Source organism: Dromiciops gliroides, chromosome 4 (genome assembly GCF_019393635.1).
Source record: "Dromiciops gliroides isolate mDroGli1 chromosome 4, mDroGli1.pri, whole genome shotgun sequence".
NCBI lineage: Eukaryota > Metazoa > Chordata > Mammalia > Microbiotheria > Microbiotheriidae > Dromiciops > Dromiciops gliroides.
The window spans coordinates 115,210,692-115,231,632 of record NC_057864.1 but is presented as its reverse complement, the minus strand read 5'-3'; the positions used below and the strand labels follow the sequence as shown (position 1 = coordinate 115,231,632).

Here is a 20,941-nt window from a genome sequence, read left to right as displayed (position 1 = left end):
AACCCTTTTTCAAAGAATTTGGTTGGCAATTTTCTTTTCTTCTTTTTTTCATTCCAAAAAGGCTGATAGAGGACAGTATCACTTTCCTTTAACACACACTTAATATTACAGATGTGAGGGAAATGTTTTCTAAGTCTTTTTTTTTTTTTTTTTTTTTGGTGAGGCAAATGGGGTTAAGTGACTTGCCCAGGGTCACACAGCTAGTAAGTGTTAAGTGTCTGAGGCCGGATTTGAACTCAGGTCCTCCTGAATCCACGGCTGGTGCTCTATCTACTGCGCCACTTAGCTGCCCCTGCTGTTTATTTTTAAGACTTAGATCCGGGCAGCTAGGTGGTGCAGTGGATAGAGCACCAGCCGTGGATTCAGGAGGACCTGAGTTCACATCCGGCCTCAGACACTTGACACTTACTAGCTGTGTGACCTTGGGCAAGTCACTTAACCCTCATTGCATGCCCCCCCCCCAAAAAAACCCAATAAAAATAAACAGCAATGGGGCACCTAGGTGGCACAGTGGATAGAGCACCGGCCCTGGAATCAGGAGTACCTGAGTTAAAATCCGGCCTGAGACACCTGACACTTACTAGCTGTGTGACCCTGGGCAAGTCACTTAACCCCAATTGCCTCACTAAAATAATAATAATAATAATGATAATAATAATAATAAATAAACAGCAAACATTTTCTCCAACCTATGGGTAGCCATGGCATTCCGAGGTTCTGCCTCCAGGTGACCAGTGCCCATAGCTGTCACTGTAACTGTACTCAAAGCTTATCTATCACAATAAACTGGTGCTGGCAGGCCCTCGTCACTTCATGCCTGAACTATTGCAATGAGTGAGTCTCTTGGCCACAAGTTTCACCTCACTCCAGTCCAGCTGTCAAAGTGCTCTTCCTGAAGTGCATCTGACCATCATTCCCCTTTTTGATAAGCTCTAATAGCTCTCTATCCCTACCAGAATTTAATATAACATCCTGTTGGACATTCAAAGCCTTTGATAACCGGGCCCCTTCCTACATTTCCAGTCTTCTATCTAATGCCTTACTCCACATCCTCTTTTGATCCAGTGACACTGACCATAGACGCCATCTCCCTTGTCCAAGTGTTTTTATTGGTTGCCCCCCAAGCTTGGAATTCTCTCCCCATCTTTTGCCTCTCGGCTTCCTTCAAGTCCCAGCGAAAAGTCTCCTCTTCCAGAAGCAGCTTTTCCCAATCTCCTTTCATGTTATTAATGTCTTCCCTCTGCAGATCATCTCCAATTTCTCCTGTCCACATTCTTGTTTGGACAAAGTTGTTTTTATTTTGTCTCCCCTCGGGACACTGTGAACTCCCCTAGAACAGAAACTATCGTTTGCCTTTCATTGTATACTCCTTAACACAATGCTTGATACGTAATAGGCAATTAATGAATGTTTATTGACTGTTGTTATTCAGTTGTTTTTCAGTCTTTGTGACCCCATTAGGTGTTTTCTTGGCAAAGATAATGGAGTGGTTTGCTATTTCCTTCTTCAGCTCATTTTGCAGATGAGGAAACTGAGGCAAACAGGGTTAAATGACTTGCCCAGAGTCACACAGCTAGTTTCTGAAGCCAGATTTGAACTTAGGAAGGTGAGTCCTCCTGACTCCAGGCCTGGACTCTCTATCTGCTGTGCCACCTAGCTGCCCTACTTATTGACTGAATGATTCACAGAACCCATTAGAGGGTGTGCTTCTTAAAAGTCTCAAGGCCACCCCCTTTTGACTGAGAGATCCCACTACTGGGGTTGTATCCCAAAGAGGTCACTGATAAAAATAAAGTCCACATAGATACCAAAATATTCATAGCAGCACTTTTTGTGACAGTACAGAATTGGAACAAAATACATGCTCATCAATTGGGGGGGTCACTAAACACTCTGCAGTGCTGTAAGAAGTGATAAAAATGATGAATAGAGAGGTATGGAAAGATTTACATGATCTGAAGAGCCAGGGAAACAATATAAACAATGACTACACAACGTTAATGGAAAGAACAAGCATAAAACAATCAAAAGTAAATATTATAGGGGGCAGCTAGGTGGCGCAGTGGAGAAAGCACCAGCCCTGGATTCAGGACTTGAGTTCAAATCCGACCTCAGAGACTTGACACTTACTAGCTGTGTGACCCTGGGCAAGTCACTTAATCCCAATTGCCTCACCAAAGGGGAAAAAAAAATGACTAGAGGTATAAATAAATATGCTTTTTTTGGGTCTTCCTTTGACCTCTTAGTGTGGCTTTAGGGGCTTGCGTTAATACTCTAGTCCAAAAAATCCAGCAGTTTCCTGACTTATGCCTCTTGACAGTAAAATGGAATCAGAGAATGGCTGAGAAATGTATGTTTCTTTTTAAGAAGGTCATATGTAGGTTTTGTTTTGTTGCGGGGGGGGGGGGGGGGAGGGGGAGGCACCTATCTTTAGAGCTGTCCCAACTATGAAAATTAAAAGTAATTTAAGTCCAAACATGGACAAGTTTTGATGATTAACTGATGGGTGAAATTCTTGTGTGGATTGCAAGAAACTTTCCTAAACGAAAAATTCCATCATTCTGGCCCAAATACCATTCCATGTCATACTCCCCCACAGCAGCCGTTGCTAACAAACACGATTCTCAGGGTTGCTGATGTTTTAGGCTTTTTGGTACGCAATTAAGGCCAGGTTGCTCTGAAGCCTCACTAGAAGTGTGGGGTTAGAGGATCAGTGTTTTTTCCTCAGTAACAAAGTTGGGAAGGAAACAGATTTTTCTCCTCCAGTTTCCATTGGAATCTCTCTCCAAAGAAAAGGTAGGAGGAAGGGTGTGTATGTGTGAGAGGGAACTACAGGAGACAGTAACAGATTTAGAGTTGGATGGTACCTTAAGGCCACCTTGTACAAGTCCTAGGAATGACTTGTTCAAGATCACCCAGATAGTAAATACCAGAGGCAGGATTCACCAGGTCCTCTGACTCCAGAATAATCACTGCTCTCTTCATTGGATGTGGGGTAAAGGATGTCATCAGAGAGATAGATGCATGACTCCACAAGAAGGTGTGCTCATAGGAAGAATGAGGGAAACTGATGTCCTGTGGGATCCAATGGGATTAGTGACAGCTCTGACACTGAATATACTGGCTGTGTGGGCAGCCTTTGTTTGCCTCAGTTTCTTGAAATGGGATAATAATAGCACCTACCTCCCAGAGTTGTTGTGAGGATCAAATGCAATATTTGTCAAATGCTTAGCACAATGTGTAGAAGTGATCAGTCAACACTTAGAAAGCACCTACTATGTGCCCAGCACTGCACTAAGCACGAGGAATAAAAAGAGGCAAAAATCCCTACTCTCAAGGAGCTTGCACATAGTAGGTGCTATATAAGTGCTAGCTATTGTCGTTGTTATCACTATCATCATCATCAGAGTCAAGTGGTCCGCAGGAATTTATGGGAGGATTTATGGGAAGACATGGAAAAAACCAGCAAGTCCTCACACTGGGAGATGGACACAGTTGCCCAGACCTGCTATGCACACAGCCTTTCTTGTTTAGATGCCATTTCTTAGGTGGTGTTTAAGCACCTGCTTCTAGCTGAGAGAGGGGGGAAGGGAATAAATATTGATATAGAGTATCTACTATGTGTCTGGCACCATGCAAAATACTTTACAAGTATCCTTTCACTTGATCCTCACGTCAACCTGTTATTATCCTGATTTTACAGTTTAGAAAACAGGCAAACAGGGTCACCCGCCTAGTGTCAGTTGCCAGATTTGAACTTGGACTTTGCGGTAGTTCAGTACCATCCACCGTTTACAGAAGCAGGGGAATTAAAAGAGATTACCCTCTAACCAATGAACTGCTAAGAGTCCTGCCATAGGACTCTTTCTTCTCCCATTATTTTCTCTTCTCCCCATTTGTGTTTCCTGCATGATTTCTTCCTTCTCCTATATCCTACTGGCCTCTGGATGCCACCTCTGCTCCTAGTTAGCAGAGAGGTGATAAGAATTCAGAATGCAGAAATCCAGTCACGTGGACAAATCATTTCCCCTGGCCAGGGCTCAGTTTACCCATTTGTTAAATATGAGAATTGGCCTAGAATGATTTCTAATCTAAACAATTTCTAAGATCTCTTCCAGTTCTAAATTCTATGATTTAGGCTATCCTTCTAGAGGGTAATGGACAGACTTAAAAATTAGGTTACAAATCCCTCATGGGATCCTCTACCCCCCATAATTTCACAAACCAACCCTGTAAGTAAATAAAGAGCAGACCATAAGGGCTTTCATGATCCCTTTTATTACCTTACAACACTCAGATTTATTCTAAACATTAAAACAGGCAGGGAGGAAGGGAAAAAAATGTTTTGTTTTTTTCCTCTTCCAACTTGTTCTGTCCAAAGTAGATTGTACGAAACCATGGCATTATCTCTTAGAAAAAAAGCATTCAAAAATTAATTTCATATGAAGGATTAAGAAGTTTAGAACAAACCTCTGAGTAAGCAATAGGTAGGTATGGTTTTAAGTGCATTAGATGGTTCTCATTCCAGTTCTATTAGAGAAATGCCAGAGGGTCACGGTTCCAAAGGACCCTCATGCACTCACTCAGTTCTCTGAGGTTTCCATAAAGAATTTAAATAAAAGCTGAAGGGGTTGCATAGGTTCAATGGTCTTCAATTTCCTTTTTGATCTCGGAAATGTAGGGATGATCTTTGCCATGAGCTACTTCCATAATAGCGATAGCCTAGAGAGAGAAAAAAGGGCAAATGAGAAAACTGACCTTCCTCTCTCTTTCCAGGCCTCCCTGAGATCTCTTCTCACCCCCTCAAAACCTAAATGAAAAGGGGGGAGGTTTCTTCATGCTTACCTTGCAGTCCAGGTTCAGAAGTAGGAGCCTTTAATTAACTAACTAATTTTTTTTTTTTAAGTGAGGCAATTGGGGTTAAGTGACTTGCCCAGGGTCACACAGCTAATAAGCATTAAGTGTCTGAGGCCGGATTTGAACTCAGGTCCTCCTGACTCCAGGGCTGGTGCTCTCTCCACTGCGCCACCTAGCTGCCCCCGGAGTCTTTATTTTTAACGAAAGCAGGTAAAATAACCAAATGATTCAGGCTCATGGCTCTCATGGGGTTAGTTAGAGTCATCTAGTCCCCCTCTTTCAATTACAGATGAGAAAACTGAGGCCCAGGGAGTAACTTCCCCAAGATCACACAGGTTTGTGGTTTATTTAAAATGGAAAACCTAATAAAATAGTCTCTGAAATAGACCTTCTTAACCTATTTTTGAGTGCGTAATGGACCTCTTTAGAAGTCTAACAAAGCCTATGAACAGTTCAGAATGTTTTAAATGAATAAAATCTGAAGACTGCAAAGGAAACCAATTATATCGAAATATAATTTTGAAAATGTTAAAAAACAAAACAAGTTCTTAATCCTAGGCAAGAATTCTTGCCCTAAAGCTAATCTACACAGGTCAAATAAAGTTAAATGGGCAATCAGGAAAAGATTCTCCAGATGGTTAAGATTTAAAAACCAAACAAATAAACATCCCCTTATCTCATGGAGTGTTTCTCAAGGTAGCTTCTATGGTGAGGCCCCTTTGGCCTCACTCTTCTGGATATTTTAGCGGAAAGACATTCTCCGCATAGTTTGGCCACAGGTTTTCCACTCCAGGTGGTTGTGTTCAAGCAGGGCTAGATGCACTGACCCGAGGGATCTCCAATGTGTTATATGAGTGTGTTTCCCCAGGAAAGGGGAAACTTAGCAGTAGGGAATAGGAACTGGAGGGTGGATTTCATTTAAATCTAATCACTGAAATGACAATTTAAATCATTAGGCAGAAGAACTGATTTAATCTTCTTTTCCACTAAATTCATTCTTTCCTAGCAAAGCCAGGTCAGAGTTTTATTCTGAGGCCTCATTATGCTTCAAAGGCTATGGGCAGTGGAAGATGAGCTCTAGTGGTCACTACCAAAATGTAAAGGCTTCAGGTAAGTGTCGTTTTTCAGTTGTGTCCAACTCTTTGTGAGCCCATTTGGGGTTTTCTTGGCAAAGATAGTGGAGAGGTTTGCCATTTCTTTCTCCAGCTCATTTCACAGATGAGGAAACTGAGATAAACAGGGTTAAGTGACTTGCCCAGGGTCACAGCTAATAAATGTCTAAGGCTGGATCCGAATTCATGAAGATGAGTCTTCTTGACTGCAGGCCCAGCACTTTATCCACTACACCACCTAGCTGCCCTAATGCATGTACTATCTGTCTAAATTAATATAGAGAGTCACATCTGGCTGGGTCACAGCCATGTTTGAAGACTATCTTAGAAGTCTTATCCACAGCAAGGAAATTAAAATTCTGTGAGTCTTAAGAAGCCAGAAAAAAAATCATGTATATAAATCTTGGTAATTCATAGGGAAAAGAAGAGTAAGAATTTGTTTGAGTATCTCTAAGATATGTGGGAGCAGCCAGGTGGCATAGTGGATAGAGTGCCAGGTCTGGAGTCTGGAAGACTCATTTACGTGCGTTTAAATTTGGCTTCAGATACTTACTAGCCGTGTGACTCTGGACAAGTCACTCAGCCCTGTCTACCTCAGTTTCTCATCTATGAAATAAGTGAGAGAAAGGAAACAGCCAACCACTCCAATATCTTAGCCAAGAAAATCCCAAATAGGGTAACAAAGAGTCAGATATGACTGGAAAACGACTGAACAAAGGTATTCAATTCCACAAACATTTCCTAAATGACCCTTATGTGCTAGGCTCTTGGATATGAAGACAAGACAAAGGGCTTGCCTTCAAAGAGCTTCCATTTTACTAGGAGAAAATAGTTTCATGGCAATGATAGGAGTTAGAAGCCAGATTGTAAGGAACTGAAAGGTAATGGAAGTAAAGAAATGGAGACAACAAAGATGACTGCTCTTTCTAGTAGTCTGGCTCTCAAAAGGCGAAGAGACCTAGGAAAATAAATTCAGTTAGTTATAGTCAAGTGAATGTGAATTGTGAATGGGGAAACTGAATTTTCTTTGTAGGTATCACAGTAGGAACCAGTGGATGAGAATCTGAAGATGAGAAAAGGAATGATTGATGAAGCAAACTAGCAGAAGAGACAGGATGGGGTGGGATCACAAGCCTTGGTAGAGGCGCTGATCTTGGCAAGGAGATTAGAACAAAGGAAGAGAGAATGAGGGATGATACAGAGAGGTTTTATAAGTGGAGTAAGGGAGAACTGACCTATTAATAAGTATTTATTTGAGTAAGCGACCTCTATTTTCTTAGCAAAGTAGAGGTGAGGTCTTCTCCTTAAGGGCTCAGGGAGGACGTTGTATAGTCCTCCATGGAGAGAAGAGGTTGGAGTTAGCCATTGTGAAGCCACAAAGAAAGAATATCAGGATTTCTGTGCAGAACTGAGGTCCATAATATTCTTCATTGCATTGTAGGAGAACATGGAGGGCCTATCCCACCTCTTGCTAGACCATGTCCTCTAAATGACAGTATGGAAGACTTGCCTGTGATTACAGCATGAGACCAATGAGGCTACGGTTATGGGCTGGATCACAGTGTGGGCCTATTATTTCCACATAGATAAAAACTCAAGCCACATGTGTGTTATTGGTCATATCTAAGTCTCTGTAAAGGAGAGTGAAAATCCATCTCTACAAATGTAGAAATACTTCCTCCAGCTGGTGGTCAAAAGGATCATCTTGAACATTATTCCACTTTACACTCCAGACAAAAATGTCCTTCTTTCTATTCCTCAGACACAACACCCCATCATCTGCAGTCCCACATTCTCCTCACCTTCACCTCTTAATGACCAGCATTTATAAGGCATTGAGGTTTGCAAGTGCTTTACATACCTATCTGCTTTGGTCCTTAAGAACCCAGTAAGGTAAGTGCTGTTATCCCCATTTTATAGATAAGGAAACTGAGACTATGTGATTAAATGACTTGCCCAGGATCACATGACCAGTAAGAATCTGAGGCAGAATTTCAATTCCAGTCTTCAAAACTCCAAATCTGCACGTTCTCCACTGTGCCAAAGTTCAGATCAGGCACTTCCTACTACATAAGGTCATTCCTGATTCTCCCCAGCTGCTAGTACCTCTTCCTTCCCCAGATTTACTTTGTATTTATTTTTTACATATGTCTATATACACACGCTTTTCCTCCCAATACAATACAAGCTTCCTGAGGGCAGGAACTTTTGTCTTTGTTCTTCCAACTTCTGACACAGTGCCCCTCATATCACAGATACATAATAAAATGCTTTTTGATCAGTTATATTAGAGAAGCACTCCAAGAAAATATAATTTACACATTTAAAAAAAAACACACACCATTTTGAGATTTGCAAAGTACTCTAGCCCCATGTAACCCTTCGAGACAGGCAGTATGCCAACATTTTACTTTTACAGGTGGATGAAGCATCTTGACCAGGAGAAGATGGTCCCATCGCCACCTCCCACAGGAGCTAGCAGAAAAGGCAAGTAATTGGGGAAAAGAAAAATTACCTTTTTCAGGGCTTTTACTCCTGAAGCTTTGTGTTCCAGTCCCATATATAGCCGTCCTAGCTTGAGCCACATGGAGGCCACATTTAGGGAATACAGTGGATAATGTTTGCTATAAGACAACAAAGAAAGAAGACAAACCATCTTATGATCAGATCTTCCACAATGGCATTCGTGTGTCTAAACTGGAGAAATAAGAAGCTTGAACATGTACCTTTAATTCTATGTGTCTGTAGCAGGTTGAATGCCCTAAGAAACAAATGGTTTTCTTCCATTCTGTGGCCAGAGACTTCCAGCCCCAGGCAGCAGTCTCAGAAATGTTTACCAATAGACAACAGGGAGTCCAGGTGGGAAAGTCTGGATGGATCAGCACAACCCAGCCCAACAACTGCTCACCACTGCAGTGTGAATGTACTTCAAAGGTTGAGTGCAAAGTAATATAAAATGCACTGGGAGAGGGTGCTCTCTGGAAAAATCCCATGGCAAACCTACGTTCCAAACAATGGCCCGTTTGTCTGTTTTGGAAATTCACATGCTAATATTTTGCATTTTCTTAAGGCCAGGCACATCATGGTCTCTGCCTCCCTACTCTGGCAGCATCAACCAAAGGGGGAGATTCTACCTTGCTCTTTGAATAGGTAGAAACAAGTGGGGTGGGCTGGGGTTGGGACTCTGTAGAACGGTTAGGGGGATGCTGTGAGGGAGGTTTCTATGGAAAGACTTCTTGTTTAGTTCAATGCTCTGTCCCATAGACTACTGGAGTTAGGGGCTAAAGGGAACTGTGGGAACTTGCTGAGAATAAGGCCAAGAGGTGGGTCTTCCCTTCCAACAAGAAGAGTGGCTAGGTATTTCTGAGCAAAGTGTGGGGAGGTTTTGAGGAAGCTCCAAGCTTGCACATTCCTGGCCTCACCCACTCCAGGGTGCTGGGAGGTGGGGGTGAGGAATTTATCTAGAATTTAAATGACAAACTCAATCTCTGGGCTGATTTCAAGAGCTTGCTTCCCCTCTTGCTCCCTCTGCTGGCCAGTTGAAGCAGTGCTACCTAAGGACTGAACCTCTGGGGTAAAGGCAAATGGTGAAGAGTGGGTGAAATCAGGCTCTAAACCTTTGGGCTTAAAGAGTCACTGAGGACTTTATCTCATCCATCCTCCATAGTCACCTTTCTCTTCCAAACCAGTAAAGCCCCTTCCTGATCTCAGAATAATTTGGGGGGAAAATGCCTTGTTCTTTCTCGGCCATCCATCCTGGAGTCAGCCAGCTCTTCTGTGCCTGACCTTAGGATGGTGTCCAGCAGATTAAAGTCCAGCTCCTTTTACTCTGTCCTTGCCAGAGATGGAGGGCAGGGAGGGCTCGATAACTGCTCTCGGTAAGAGGGTCCTTCAGGAATGACCACACAATAAGTCACTTCTTGGCAGAACTGACAAAAATGCCCCAAAAGAGATGAAAGTTTTTTCATGGCAAGAGAACAGATGGGAAAAATATGCAGGAAAGCATAATTCTGTACTTCTTTATGATTAACAGTGGGCTTTCCTCTTGAGGAGAGGCAGTCATATCATAGTGAACAGAGCCAGCCTTGGCTTGGGTTCAAGTCCCACTCCTTATATGTACTGACTATGTGACCCTGGGCAAGTCATTTCACTTTTTAGTTGAAGGTAATTCTTTTAAGACTATGAGTTTCCAAGAAGGTGCTCACCTGCATAGGTAGAAAAGGTTTTCTCACCTGGAAATTGCCTATATCAATAAAATCACAGGTCAAGTCCTTTACTTTGTCTTTCCTCAAGACAATCCAGTGAGGTAGGATACTATAGGATAGTTACCTATCCTGCCCTAGGGACATGCTCATCTTATGTCTGAATACAATGGTGTTTTAGGTGGGTCACATGAGTTGCCTAAGCTCTCACACACAGAGCAAGTAAGTACTGAAAGTGAGGTGGGACTTGGACCTAAGACCTTTCCTACAGTAGCTCTTTTAAAACTGAATTCTTTAATTTTTTTAATTTTTGATTTTTGAATTCTTTAGCCTACTACTATTACCACTGGGTGTGTGTGTCAAATTCTCTTTGCCAAGCTTTGGGATAGTGGGAGAGGTGGAGAGTCATCTAGAGCCCCATGGCTATGGGCCTACACAAAGAAACAAGGCTAGCAGCCTCATGGAAGAGTGGCTCACTCTCTACCAACAAAGGGATCATCATGGCTGGTGGGGGTAGGGGAGATTTCTCCAACACCCAACTACATAGTGATAACTACTTTCTCTTGGGATGCCTGGCTGTCCCAGAAAGCAGAGGCCTAAAGAGACAGAATCACATCCAAAGAATGAACACAGACTTTGTAACTCTACCCTAAGACATGGAGAAGAACAAAGGCTGACCCCTGCTAGGCACATTCCAGGAAGACAATCAGTCAGCTTGGATTCTGATTATGGTAAAAATTCTAAAACAAAAACAATTCCATTTCAGCACACTATGACCTGAGAGACCACCCTAAGTCACCTGTAGGGCTTGATGATTTTCTGTCCATAGCGCAAGGCACCTTCCCAGTCCTGCATGTACAGGCAGACACCCATGGCCTGGTACATCATGTGTAACATGTACACATTGCTATCTTCAAACAAGGATCCCATCTTCTCCTGGCTGAGCTCACAGATCTCCAGCAGCTCGCTTGGGGTTGCATTGGAGTCAAGGAAAATGAGAGCAATATGGCTAGTTACTCCAAATTATGAGACACAGAAAAGGTTACCCAGAATCATAAGGTCTGACAAAGTGTTTGAAGAGCCCATGTCCTACCTTATTACAGCACACAAAGTCCACATTCAAACCACCCCAGAAAGAGAATAATCTACATTGCTCTTTAAACACTTCTTGAAAACACAATAATTCTAATAAAAGTACTTATTTTCTTTAATTAAAAAAAGAACAAATTTAAGGCCTCAAATTACAATATAATCTGAGGAATTTAAGACATATGGGAACTGATTTTTCAAATTAAAGGATAATTTGAGACATGAGAAAAACATAGAGCTGAAAGGGAAATTAGAAATTGATAAGCTCATAGGCATAGAGCTAGAAAGGATTTCGGAAGTCATCAAGTCCAACCACTTCATTTACAGGTGAGAAGACTAAGGGCCAGGGAGGATAGGCTATTTCCCCAAAGTCACACAGGTGGTAAGAAGCAAACTGAAAATTGGAAATCAGATCCTGGGACTCCATGGTCAGTAATTTTTTTTCTTCTTTTTCTTTAAAAAAATTCTTATTTTGAACTGAAACATCAAATAAAGTGAGCATTTCCACTTACAAAGTAGAACAGGAAAAAAAAGATTGTATACAAAACTGTGAATAGCTATTAAATACAGCTTGTTTTTTCCTTGAAGTATATAAGAAATTCAATATATAACTTTCAAAGCCATCTTTATCTATTTCCTCTTGGCCTTTTTTCTGTTTTCTTTTGTGCATTGAAAAAAAAAAACCAAAACCAACCTTAATGACCTTTTCAGGGCTATTTTCAATGTGCCATACTCTAAAATAATAACTCTGCCAGGGGGTCATTCAGCACCCCTTTGAATAATTCCAGTTATGGTGGTCCAGTCTGAAGAGGTAACCTATTCCGTTTTTAAATAAAATTGCCAGGAAATCTTTCCTTATATTGAACCCAAATTTGCCTCCCCTGTATTTCTCCTCACTGATCTTGGTTCTGCCCTTTGGAGCTACATAAAATAAATTAAATGCCTTTTCCACAAAGTAGCCCCTAGGAGAGACTGCTATTATATGAAACTATATTATTATTCAAGGCATGTAAGCTGAGAAAACATTCTGGGCAGGGTTTTGGTAAATGGAAAAAATTTAGAGACCCTTGGGCAAGTTTTCAAGTTCTGACTATTAGCCATGGGAAGAGCTGGCTTGCTTAAATGCAATAACTGTAGGAAGCAATGGCCCAGATAATGCAAAGCCCACAGATAACTCTCTCCTTCCTATTTCCTTTCCCACCTCAAGCCCTCTGACACTTATATCTGCCTCTAAAAAGCAACCAGGGACACATTTGGCCAGACATACATTCAACCACACAAATCCCTTGGTGCCCAGTCCTGACTCTTCCTATTGTTCATCCCCTTTATCTACAGATAACTTTGCATGGATTAAGTGTATGATGCATCCTTTTTCATTAACTAATTTATTACCTAATTCATGTGGATAACTGAAGACTGACCACCCAATTACTGGATGGTAACGATGATACTTGATACTATAGAGCTCTAAAAAGATGCCTTCTAGGAACTAAGGTAAACTTCAAAGCCATTTCTTCAGACTCTTTGCAGGAAGCAAATTATCCCACCGGGAAGCTGAGTTCAGTCCAAACTAGTCAAATAAGACTTGACTTATTAAAGGGGCTCTCTTTGTTCAACATTCAGACCCCCTCCCCATCTCATCTCTTATAGGGAGAGTGAGAAAAGGATATATTTATAATGCTTGGCCCTCCTGAACTCCTCGATGACATTCCGTGCATATTTCACCATGTCTCGGATGCTTTCGGCCTTTGGGGGCTCGCTCAGCTTTCGGATTTCCACCTTGGCTTTATCCTGAAAGAAACATTTATGAATTCTATGAAGGGAACTACAGAGGTAGAGAAATCTTTTGAACACAAAGAATTTACACATCTGTCTATGTATCTGGACTTGCAAGTTACTAGATGTCCACATGCACTAGTGGAAAAATGGAGTAGGGGACAGTGGAAAGGATGTTGGATGAGAAGCTGGAAGACCTGGATTTGAATCCAGCTCTGTGACAGGTGACCTTGGTAAATCCTTTTTATTTCTCTGGGCCTCAATTTTCTAATCTGTGAAATGAGGGTTGATCTTAGAAACCTTTCTTTTTTTTTTTATTTTAATAAAATTGATTCCTCTCAGTTGGAAGAATGGATGAATTGTGTTATATGAATGCAATGGAGTATTATTTCATCATAAGAAATGACTAATAGGAAAAATTCATAGAAACTTTGAGATCCTGTGAACTGATGCATAATAAAATGAGAACAATTCACACCATGACAACAATAACATAAAGGAGAACAATACTGGAAGACATTAGAACTCTGATACAGTAAGAACAAATGTAACTTAGCAGAGAAGTGAGGCAGATGCTCTTTTTGTTGTTGTTGTTTGTCTTTCCTTCTCCAAGAGAACCATGACAATGGGAGGTGATGTCGTGACTTGCACTGAATTGGATTTAAGTGAGGGAGGGTTGTGCAGTCACCAGCCTCACTCTCTCCTCCAGAGCAATCTAGGTCCAGTGGCAAGACGCACATTACGACGACTGGAGATGGCCCTTGGATGTTTAAGGCAATTGGGGTTAAGTGAATCATTAAACTAGTGTCTGAAACGAGATTTGAATTCAGGTCCCCCCAACTTCAGGGCTAGCTCTTTATCCACTGCGCCACCCAGCTGCCCCGGTAGATACTCTAGAAATGGAATGACATACATGCCTTCAGACATGGACAAATGTGTTGATTTTGCTTAATTTTTTTTTCTTTGTTATGGGAGAGGAAACTATTGCAGGGAGCAGGGCAGGGAACTGGGCAATGCAAAAGAAAAAAGGTATCAATAAAACACTTATAAAACTTATAAATTTTATAAATGTACAGAAATTTAATTATACAAAGGTACTTCCTAGCTCAATACCCTGTGCTTCAATGATTCTGAATCAGGTTGGGGTGAACAGAAATTAGGCAGCAGATCTGAGAGAAACTTAAAACTTTTTGCAATATTTAAAAAAAAACAAACTGGATTTCATGGGTACCTTTGCCTAGGGCAGGATGCTCAGTATGTATTGGTGGCCACACAGGGAAGAAAACAGGGCAGGGTTGGCATTAGTCAATATCAGGTCTGATGTGAGTGGTGCTAGGGCAAACTCAAGCTTTCTGGACTCGTGGCCTAAAACCATCTCTAAATTGGTTTCTGAAGTGGCTAGAATCCTTCATTTGTGTTCTGCTCCCTGTCCCCACTCCCATTTTCCCCCTTCCATTTCCAAAGGTGCACTTCATTTTCAGAGATGGCAATTTGGTCATTCCTTCCCCATGCCCAAATTCTCCTGGAAACCTCCTCCTACACCCAGCAAGCACTGAGCCACCAGGAAGAGGTCTGAGTAGAAGCAAAGCAGAGTAGTAACTGAGGTTCCTAGGAGTGTCCTGGCAAAGTTGGTGCTATCTATAAAGTGAGGAGGTTCACTTGACGCCCTCTATGGCCCTGCCCAGCTCTCAGACTGACGGAAACATCAGGCCCATCAGGAAGGTTACCCTGGATCAGCTCACTGGTCCCTCCACAAATTCTATAGTTTATCAAGCACATACATAAGAAACAAAATAAAGGGGTTAACTGGTTTTTCATAAAGAAAAATCAACCCCTTGACCAATTTCTCATACTTTGGTAGGGCATACACACCCTACAGTGGGACTCTGTACTTAAAGGCTTGTACTTAAAGGAACGTCTAGAGTCTATCTATCCCAACTCTCTCATCCTAGAGATGAATGAGCAGGCCTAGGGAAGTTTTCAGTGACTTGTCCAAGATCATAAAATTATCTGGAGGAAGAAGAAAAAGATTAGAACCTACACCTCCCAGGAGTGTGTGTGTTTTCCCCTGCATGGTGCTGCCATGGTAACAGAGCTCTAAGATGTCATCGTATGAAAAGGGAGAAGGGAATAAGCATTTATGTGGCGCCTGTTATATGCTAGGTGCTGTGCTAATGCTATTTATGGATATCGTCTCATCGGCATCTCACAGCAACCCAGGAAGGTGCAGGCATTTTACAGATGAGGAAATTGAGGCAAACAACAGTTAAATGACTTGTCCAGGGTGGCACAGCTAGTAAGTATCTGAGGCTGGATTTGACCTCAGGTCTTCTCGACTCCAGGTCCAGCACTCATTGCATTGTGGCAACATCTGCCTCTAAAGGCTTTCTCCTGAAAAAGGATGGAAAGGGGCAGCTAGGTGGCACAGTATAAAGCACCAGCCCTGGATTCAGGAGGACCTGAGTTCAAGTCTAGCCTCAGACACTTGACACTTACTAGCTGTGTGACTTTGGGCAAGTCACTTAATCCTCACTGCCCCACCAAAAAAAAAAAAAAAAAAGATGGAAAAGAACACCTTTTCCTGAGATGACCATTCCTAGGATCTAGGGAGTCAAATGGCAGCTTGGAAAGAGGGGAAGGACGCTGCTTCTGGGGCATTAGGGTGAGCAGGCTGTCCATGCTCCAGAGGCCTTACCTTTGCTTTGGTAGTACATTCCCTGCACTCGCATGTGAAGAAGTAGGAGTCTTTTAACCGGTCATTGCGATCCTCTGTAGGGTATAGCAGGTCAATATAGCTAGTAAAAACCTAAGGAGTAAAAAAGAGAGATGATCACTATCATGCTCAGACAGGATACAACTCTTCTCACAGGCGCTAGTGGAGAGCTGTAGGTAGAGCTCTGGATTTGATACCTGGAAGATTTAAGATTCAAATCCCACAAATCCCAACTCTGTGAACCTGAGCCAGCACCTTTCCTTCTCTGGACCTTGGTTTTCTCATCCAGAAAATGAGGGGGTTGAATTCAATTATAATCGAACTCCTTTCTCACATTAAATCTATGATCCAATCTTCTAGGACATGAATAATGGCCTAAGAATCATTTCCTAGACAGGCCCTAAGTCAATGACTTCCAGAATTTACTATGAATTATAGTACAGTACAGCAGGGGGGAAAAAAAATCAGCCCTGGAAATGCACAAAAGTTGGGCTCATCATTCCCTTATACTGGTGGCTTCTTGTGTTGGGAAAATTCCCTCCTATCAGGCTAAAACGTCCCAACTCTGTAGGGGTTGTTGGTTCTCTTCTAGGGTCTCCTTACAAGGGGTTCCCCAAAGGGTCCTTGCCTCTTTCTCCTCACTCTAGAGAGCCAACTGTGGATTTCACTCAGCTGGGGCCCACCCACAATTCCTGTAGAGAAAAAAGGACCCTTTGGTTTGGCAACTGCATGCTATGCCTGGTACTAGTTGTCTTTCTAATCTTCTGCACTTTTATTGCATCAAAACGGATTTCTTGGATGCTTTTATTACAGCCACTCCTGCATGGTGAAGAAATCAGTGGTGAGACATTTTCCCTTTCTTAAGTCATACTGTAGTGGAGAAAGAACCTCAAAGCAGCAGCTTTTGCTGCCAACAGTTCTGTGTCCCAGCCTTAGGGCAGCACCAAGAATTAGAAGCATGGGAGATGCAGAACTATCATCCTGTACAGCTGGCCGCTTTTGATTTTGCCAGCTGTGCCCAGGATCTTGGGAAACTCTTACCTTTGGTGCCCATCAGGTCTGCTCTTGAGTTTTCTAGCATGTTCTTGTCACTAAGCCTCTGAGCATATGGAAGAGGCCAACATTTAAATATCCATTATCTATTCACTGGGACCAGCATTTGCTGATCATCCCACATAATCAGGCAAATGTCTGACTGAACAGATGGATCTCAAATAGCCTTCTAAGTGCCAATAACCTTGGGTTCCAACAAATAGATATGGGAAGCAAACTTGGAGGGGGGACCCCTGCTTTTGATTCTAGCCCTCCATACCCAAGGACCTATGAAAGCAAACCACCAGCTATTTATGGCACACTATTAACTGGACCCCTTTTCTTTGGAGGGCTTGGAGCAGGGGGAAAAAAAAGTGCCTTCTTGCTTTACTTAGTGGGATCACTATACATAATTTTTAAAAAAACTCAAGGATAAGGAAAAAAAAAAACAGAAAGAGGCACAGAATAAGTCTGACAAACATTCTCCCTCTGCAAACCGCCCCCCCGCTCCCCCCATCACGGGCTGGTAGACAAGCCAGTGCAATGCTCACACTAGCCCAGAAGATGGCGACAAAGTCCAGCAGACTGTCCCTGCTCATCTCAGCTGGTTACTGCACGAATTGCTCATCTTTTCAGTCTGTCCCCAAATGAGCATTTTTGTCTTAAATGACTTAATTATTCTGACTAATTGGGATTTTTTTTTTAAACAAAGAGGCACTAGGGCAGATTTTATGGGATAGATATTCAGGAACCTAGACAGTTCTGCCAAGGATAGGGCACATTTCTCATATAGTAAGACAGTACAAAGCCCAACCTAGGTAATGGCTTGGTTTTTCAAAGAAATCTGTGTATTTATGTATTTCAAGGCTATCTGTAAAAATCAACATCTAAAATACCCAGATGGAAATTTACATTACAAACGATCAAAGTAACATTTGATTTAAGCTACGGAATTATAACAATTGATGTTCCTTCTAGTAAACCTAATGTAATTATAATTTATTTCTTTTTTTTTTTTTTTTTTTTTGGTGAGGCAATGAGGGTTAAGTGACTTGCCCAGGGTCACACAGCTAGTAAGAGTTAAGTGTCTGAAGCCAGATTTGAACTCTGGTCCTCCTGAATGCAGGGGCTGGTGCTTTATCCACTACACCACCTAGCTGCCCCCTAACTGTAATTTATTTTTAACCCAGACCCTACCAGGCACTTTAAAGAACTACTCCACAATGAAGCCACTTTGCAGGTGAGCAGAATCTCGTGGTATAGGACCATCCGTGTAACTTTGGCCACACCCAGTCAATACTGGGTGATGACAGTACGGAAAGTATAGAGAGAAGAATGATGAGACATTCATTCACAAAGAGCCCCTCTAAATCAGGACAGCCCAAGAGAATGTAAACTCCTTCAGGGTTGTAGCAACTTTCACTTTTGCCTCTGTATCCTCATCTAGTCATGTCTGGCACACAGTAAGTGCTTACTAATGCTTGCTGATTAAGTGACTGATTGACCCACACAATCCTTTGAGTGAAGCCGGCCACTTTTTTGTGTATCTAAACTGCTCCTTCTGTTCATTCCTTCCAAGAGCCATATATTTGACTGTCCTTCTTCCTCAGGTTGTTTAAGAAAACAAACCACAATCTCTGTGGACCATAAAGGGCAAGTTAGCAGAGAGTGTGAGCTGAAGCATATTATCAATGATGATTTCCAAAGAAGAATTAAATAAGGAATTTCAGCCAGGAAATGTGTGATTTCAAAGGAAGAGGGCTGGTCATTTATGCGTGCTCATGTATGGAAAGTAAGGAATAATGTGTGAATGGTCTGAGTGTCACGCACATAATATCAAGAGACCTATGGGTGGGCACATAAGGAAGGTCTAATAGAGGAAATACAAAAAGATATGGCAAAGAATCACACAGGATGAAGAGGCAGGAGGGTTTGGGGGTCTGTACAGAACATGGATCCACTGAAGTAGGGTACAACAAAAAGACAAAAAACAACCCTTAAGTACAGAGGGATGTGGAACAGAGATGGCATAAAATATTAATGTGACAATAATTCATATACTAGTTGGGGTAGACCCTAAACTAACAGCTTTGTACCAAATTGCAAGCAACAAATAGAAGAAAGTACCAAGCTATAAGCCTGGATAATCCACAAACCATAGAATTCCATGAAGAAACTGAGAAACAAATGTAACGTTTAGTGAGTAGAATTCAAGGCCATTATTTCCAGTTCTATTCACTTCACTTTTCCTGCTGACCCTTCACTGATTTCCCTGCACAGATTAACTGACCAGAAAGGCTGGCTGACATTCATGGTGCAGTGCCTGCTGGCCCCTGCTCACACTTACCTCATCTCCAGGGTTTATTTCCTGCACAGCTCTCACTTCGGCCAGGGTCCCCTTATACGTGACAATCACATTGGGACAACAACTGTGGTTCATCAGTGCAACGCTATTGTCAATGGAGGAAAAACAAACCATTTACCTCAAGGTAACTACCAGGAAGTTAAGCACCACTCCACTGGACAGAAACTTTTAAAGAAAGACTGTCAATTCACAATACTAATCTTTTAAGCTAATAATGAACAATTTCACTTATTCTAAAGGGATTATAACCTTAAATGGCATTGAAAGCAGCATGGCTGCATGGTAAATATGAAAATAAAGTGAAAAAAGACAAGCCAGAAGAATGAACAGGCCACAAACAAAATAACCTAAGGAAAAGTGAATGAGTATAAATGGACCAAGAATTCCAACTGAGGGCTTTGACAGAGGAACTGAAAAAGTTTTATGATATTTTATGTCCTGAAATGATATGAAATAAAATTGTTCCTGAGCAAGCTTAGTTGTTTCTATTAGTGCTTATTACTGATTTCTAACAAAATTCATTTTAAATGTGGGTCTCCCCCAAAATAGAAATTTCTCCCCACTAAGATGCATGATTTAAAGAGCATCATATGTCTAAGCATGTACTCCATAATAAACTGTAATAAATAAGCAAAGACCTCTTATCGATAATTTTCCAAATCACTTTTTATATTAATGGATCATTTCCAAAGCCAGCTATCTTCAGACTCAAAAAACCCTCATTCTTTGCAATGCCTGGTTTCCTACGTGGCTCTGCTTAGGACTTCTTGGCTGATCTTGACAGAGCAAATTCATTTGAGCCTCTCTGCACCTCAATTTCCTCATCTGGAAAATTGGGACAGGGCTGCCCCTGCTGTTCTCATTCTACTTCTCAGGACTGGTGAGAAGGATAGACAGGTTCATGTATGTGAGGGGGCTTTGAGCTTCTTCTGATTGTATCAAGGTCAAAGTTCTAAGAACAAAAATTTCTAAACTACAGGGGAAAAAATGCTTGATCTCTGAAAATGCTACCTTTGAAATCTCAAGGCCGACAGGAATTTCAACCCAGAGGACTTTTTCCCCCCAATTAAAACTGTCTGAAAACTGGGGCTTATCCTCAGACAAGCTCTCACATCTATAAATGTTATTGTTATAGTGCCTGATATTACGAATTCCTTACCCTTTGATTACTAAAAGGAAAAAAAAAACCTTTCTTCCATTTGCACCAAGAATACGGAATGACAGCACTGACTCAGTAGGTCACTTTGCTCCTTGAGGTCTAAGGAAGAGCCAGCAATGTCCACTCCTGGGTACAGGGGAGAAATCAACTACTTTTTTCTTTCCTTTCTGAGCTCACTGCTACCAGAGCCTTGGGGAATGGGCAAAACTGGCTATGTGGCATGCTGTTGTGACTCAGCTTTACTGCAATGTGGTGAAGAGGGCTTCAGTGCCCCCCACCACTCCAAACTCAAGACCAAGAGACCAGTGGCTTGATTTATCATACGTGAAAGAAAATCAGACTCTTAAATAGAATGAACTCCCCAGGCTTAACAGATTTTTCATTATATTAGTAATTTCAAAATACACTACCATAGCTCTCTTCCAGAAAATATAGTACCTTGTTTGTCTGGGTTTTTTTGCGGGGGGCGGTGTTAAACTGTAAATATGATTTCTTAATTTAGGGAGCTCCTGATGAGATACCTCTTCTAATGATGCCAAATGACACTTGCAGTGTTGGACACCTGTCAGGGGCCCCAAGAGGTTAAGTGACTTGCCTGGGAGGGGTGGGGGGGAGCTCGAGTCGGGACTTCTGACT

At 41.9% G+C, this 20,941-nt stretch overlaps 1 protein-coding gene across 2 annotated transcripts in view; it reads right to left on the bottom strand.

Annotated features, from left to right (window-relative positions):
- Window positions 1-4,259: 4,259 nt before the first annotated feature.
- SMYD2 (SET and MYND domain containing 2) overlaps window positions 4,260-20,941 on the bottom strand; it is a 94,014-nt gene continuing 77,332 nt past the window's right edge. For both annotated transcript variants that reach the window (XM_043964050.1, XM_043964051.1), the window contains exons 7-12: window positions 19,129-19,231; window positions 15,732-15,842; window positions 12,931-13,051; window positions 10,971-11,145; window positions 8,485-8,593; window positions 4,260-4,722 (exon numbers count right to left, since the gene is read on the bottom strand). In XM_043964050.1, coding sequence (XP_043819985.1) covers window positions 4,642-4,722; window positions 8,485-8,593; window positions 10,971-11,145; window positions 12,931-13,051; window positions 15,732-15,842; window positions 19,129-19,231 — 700 coding nt within the window. In that variant the 3' untranslated portion in view covers window positions 4,260-4,641. The remainder of the gene's footprint in view (window positions 4,723-8,484; window positions 8,594-10,970; window positions 11,146-12,930; window positions 13,052-15,731; window positions 15,843-19,128; window positions 19,232-20,941) is intronic.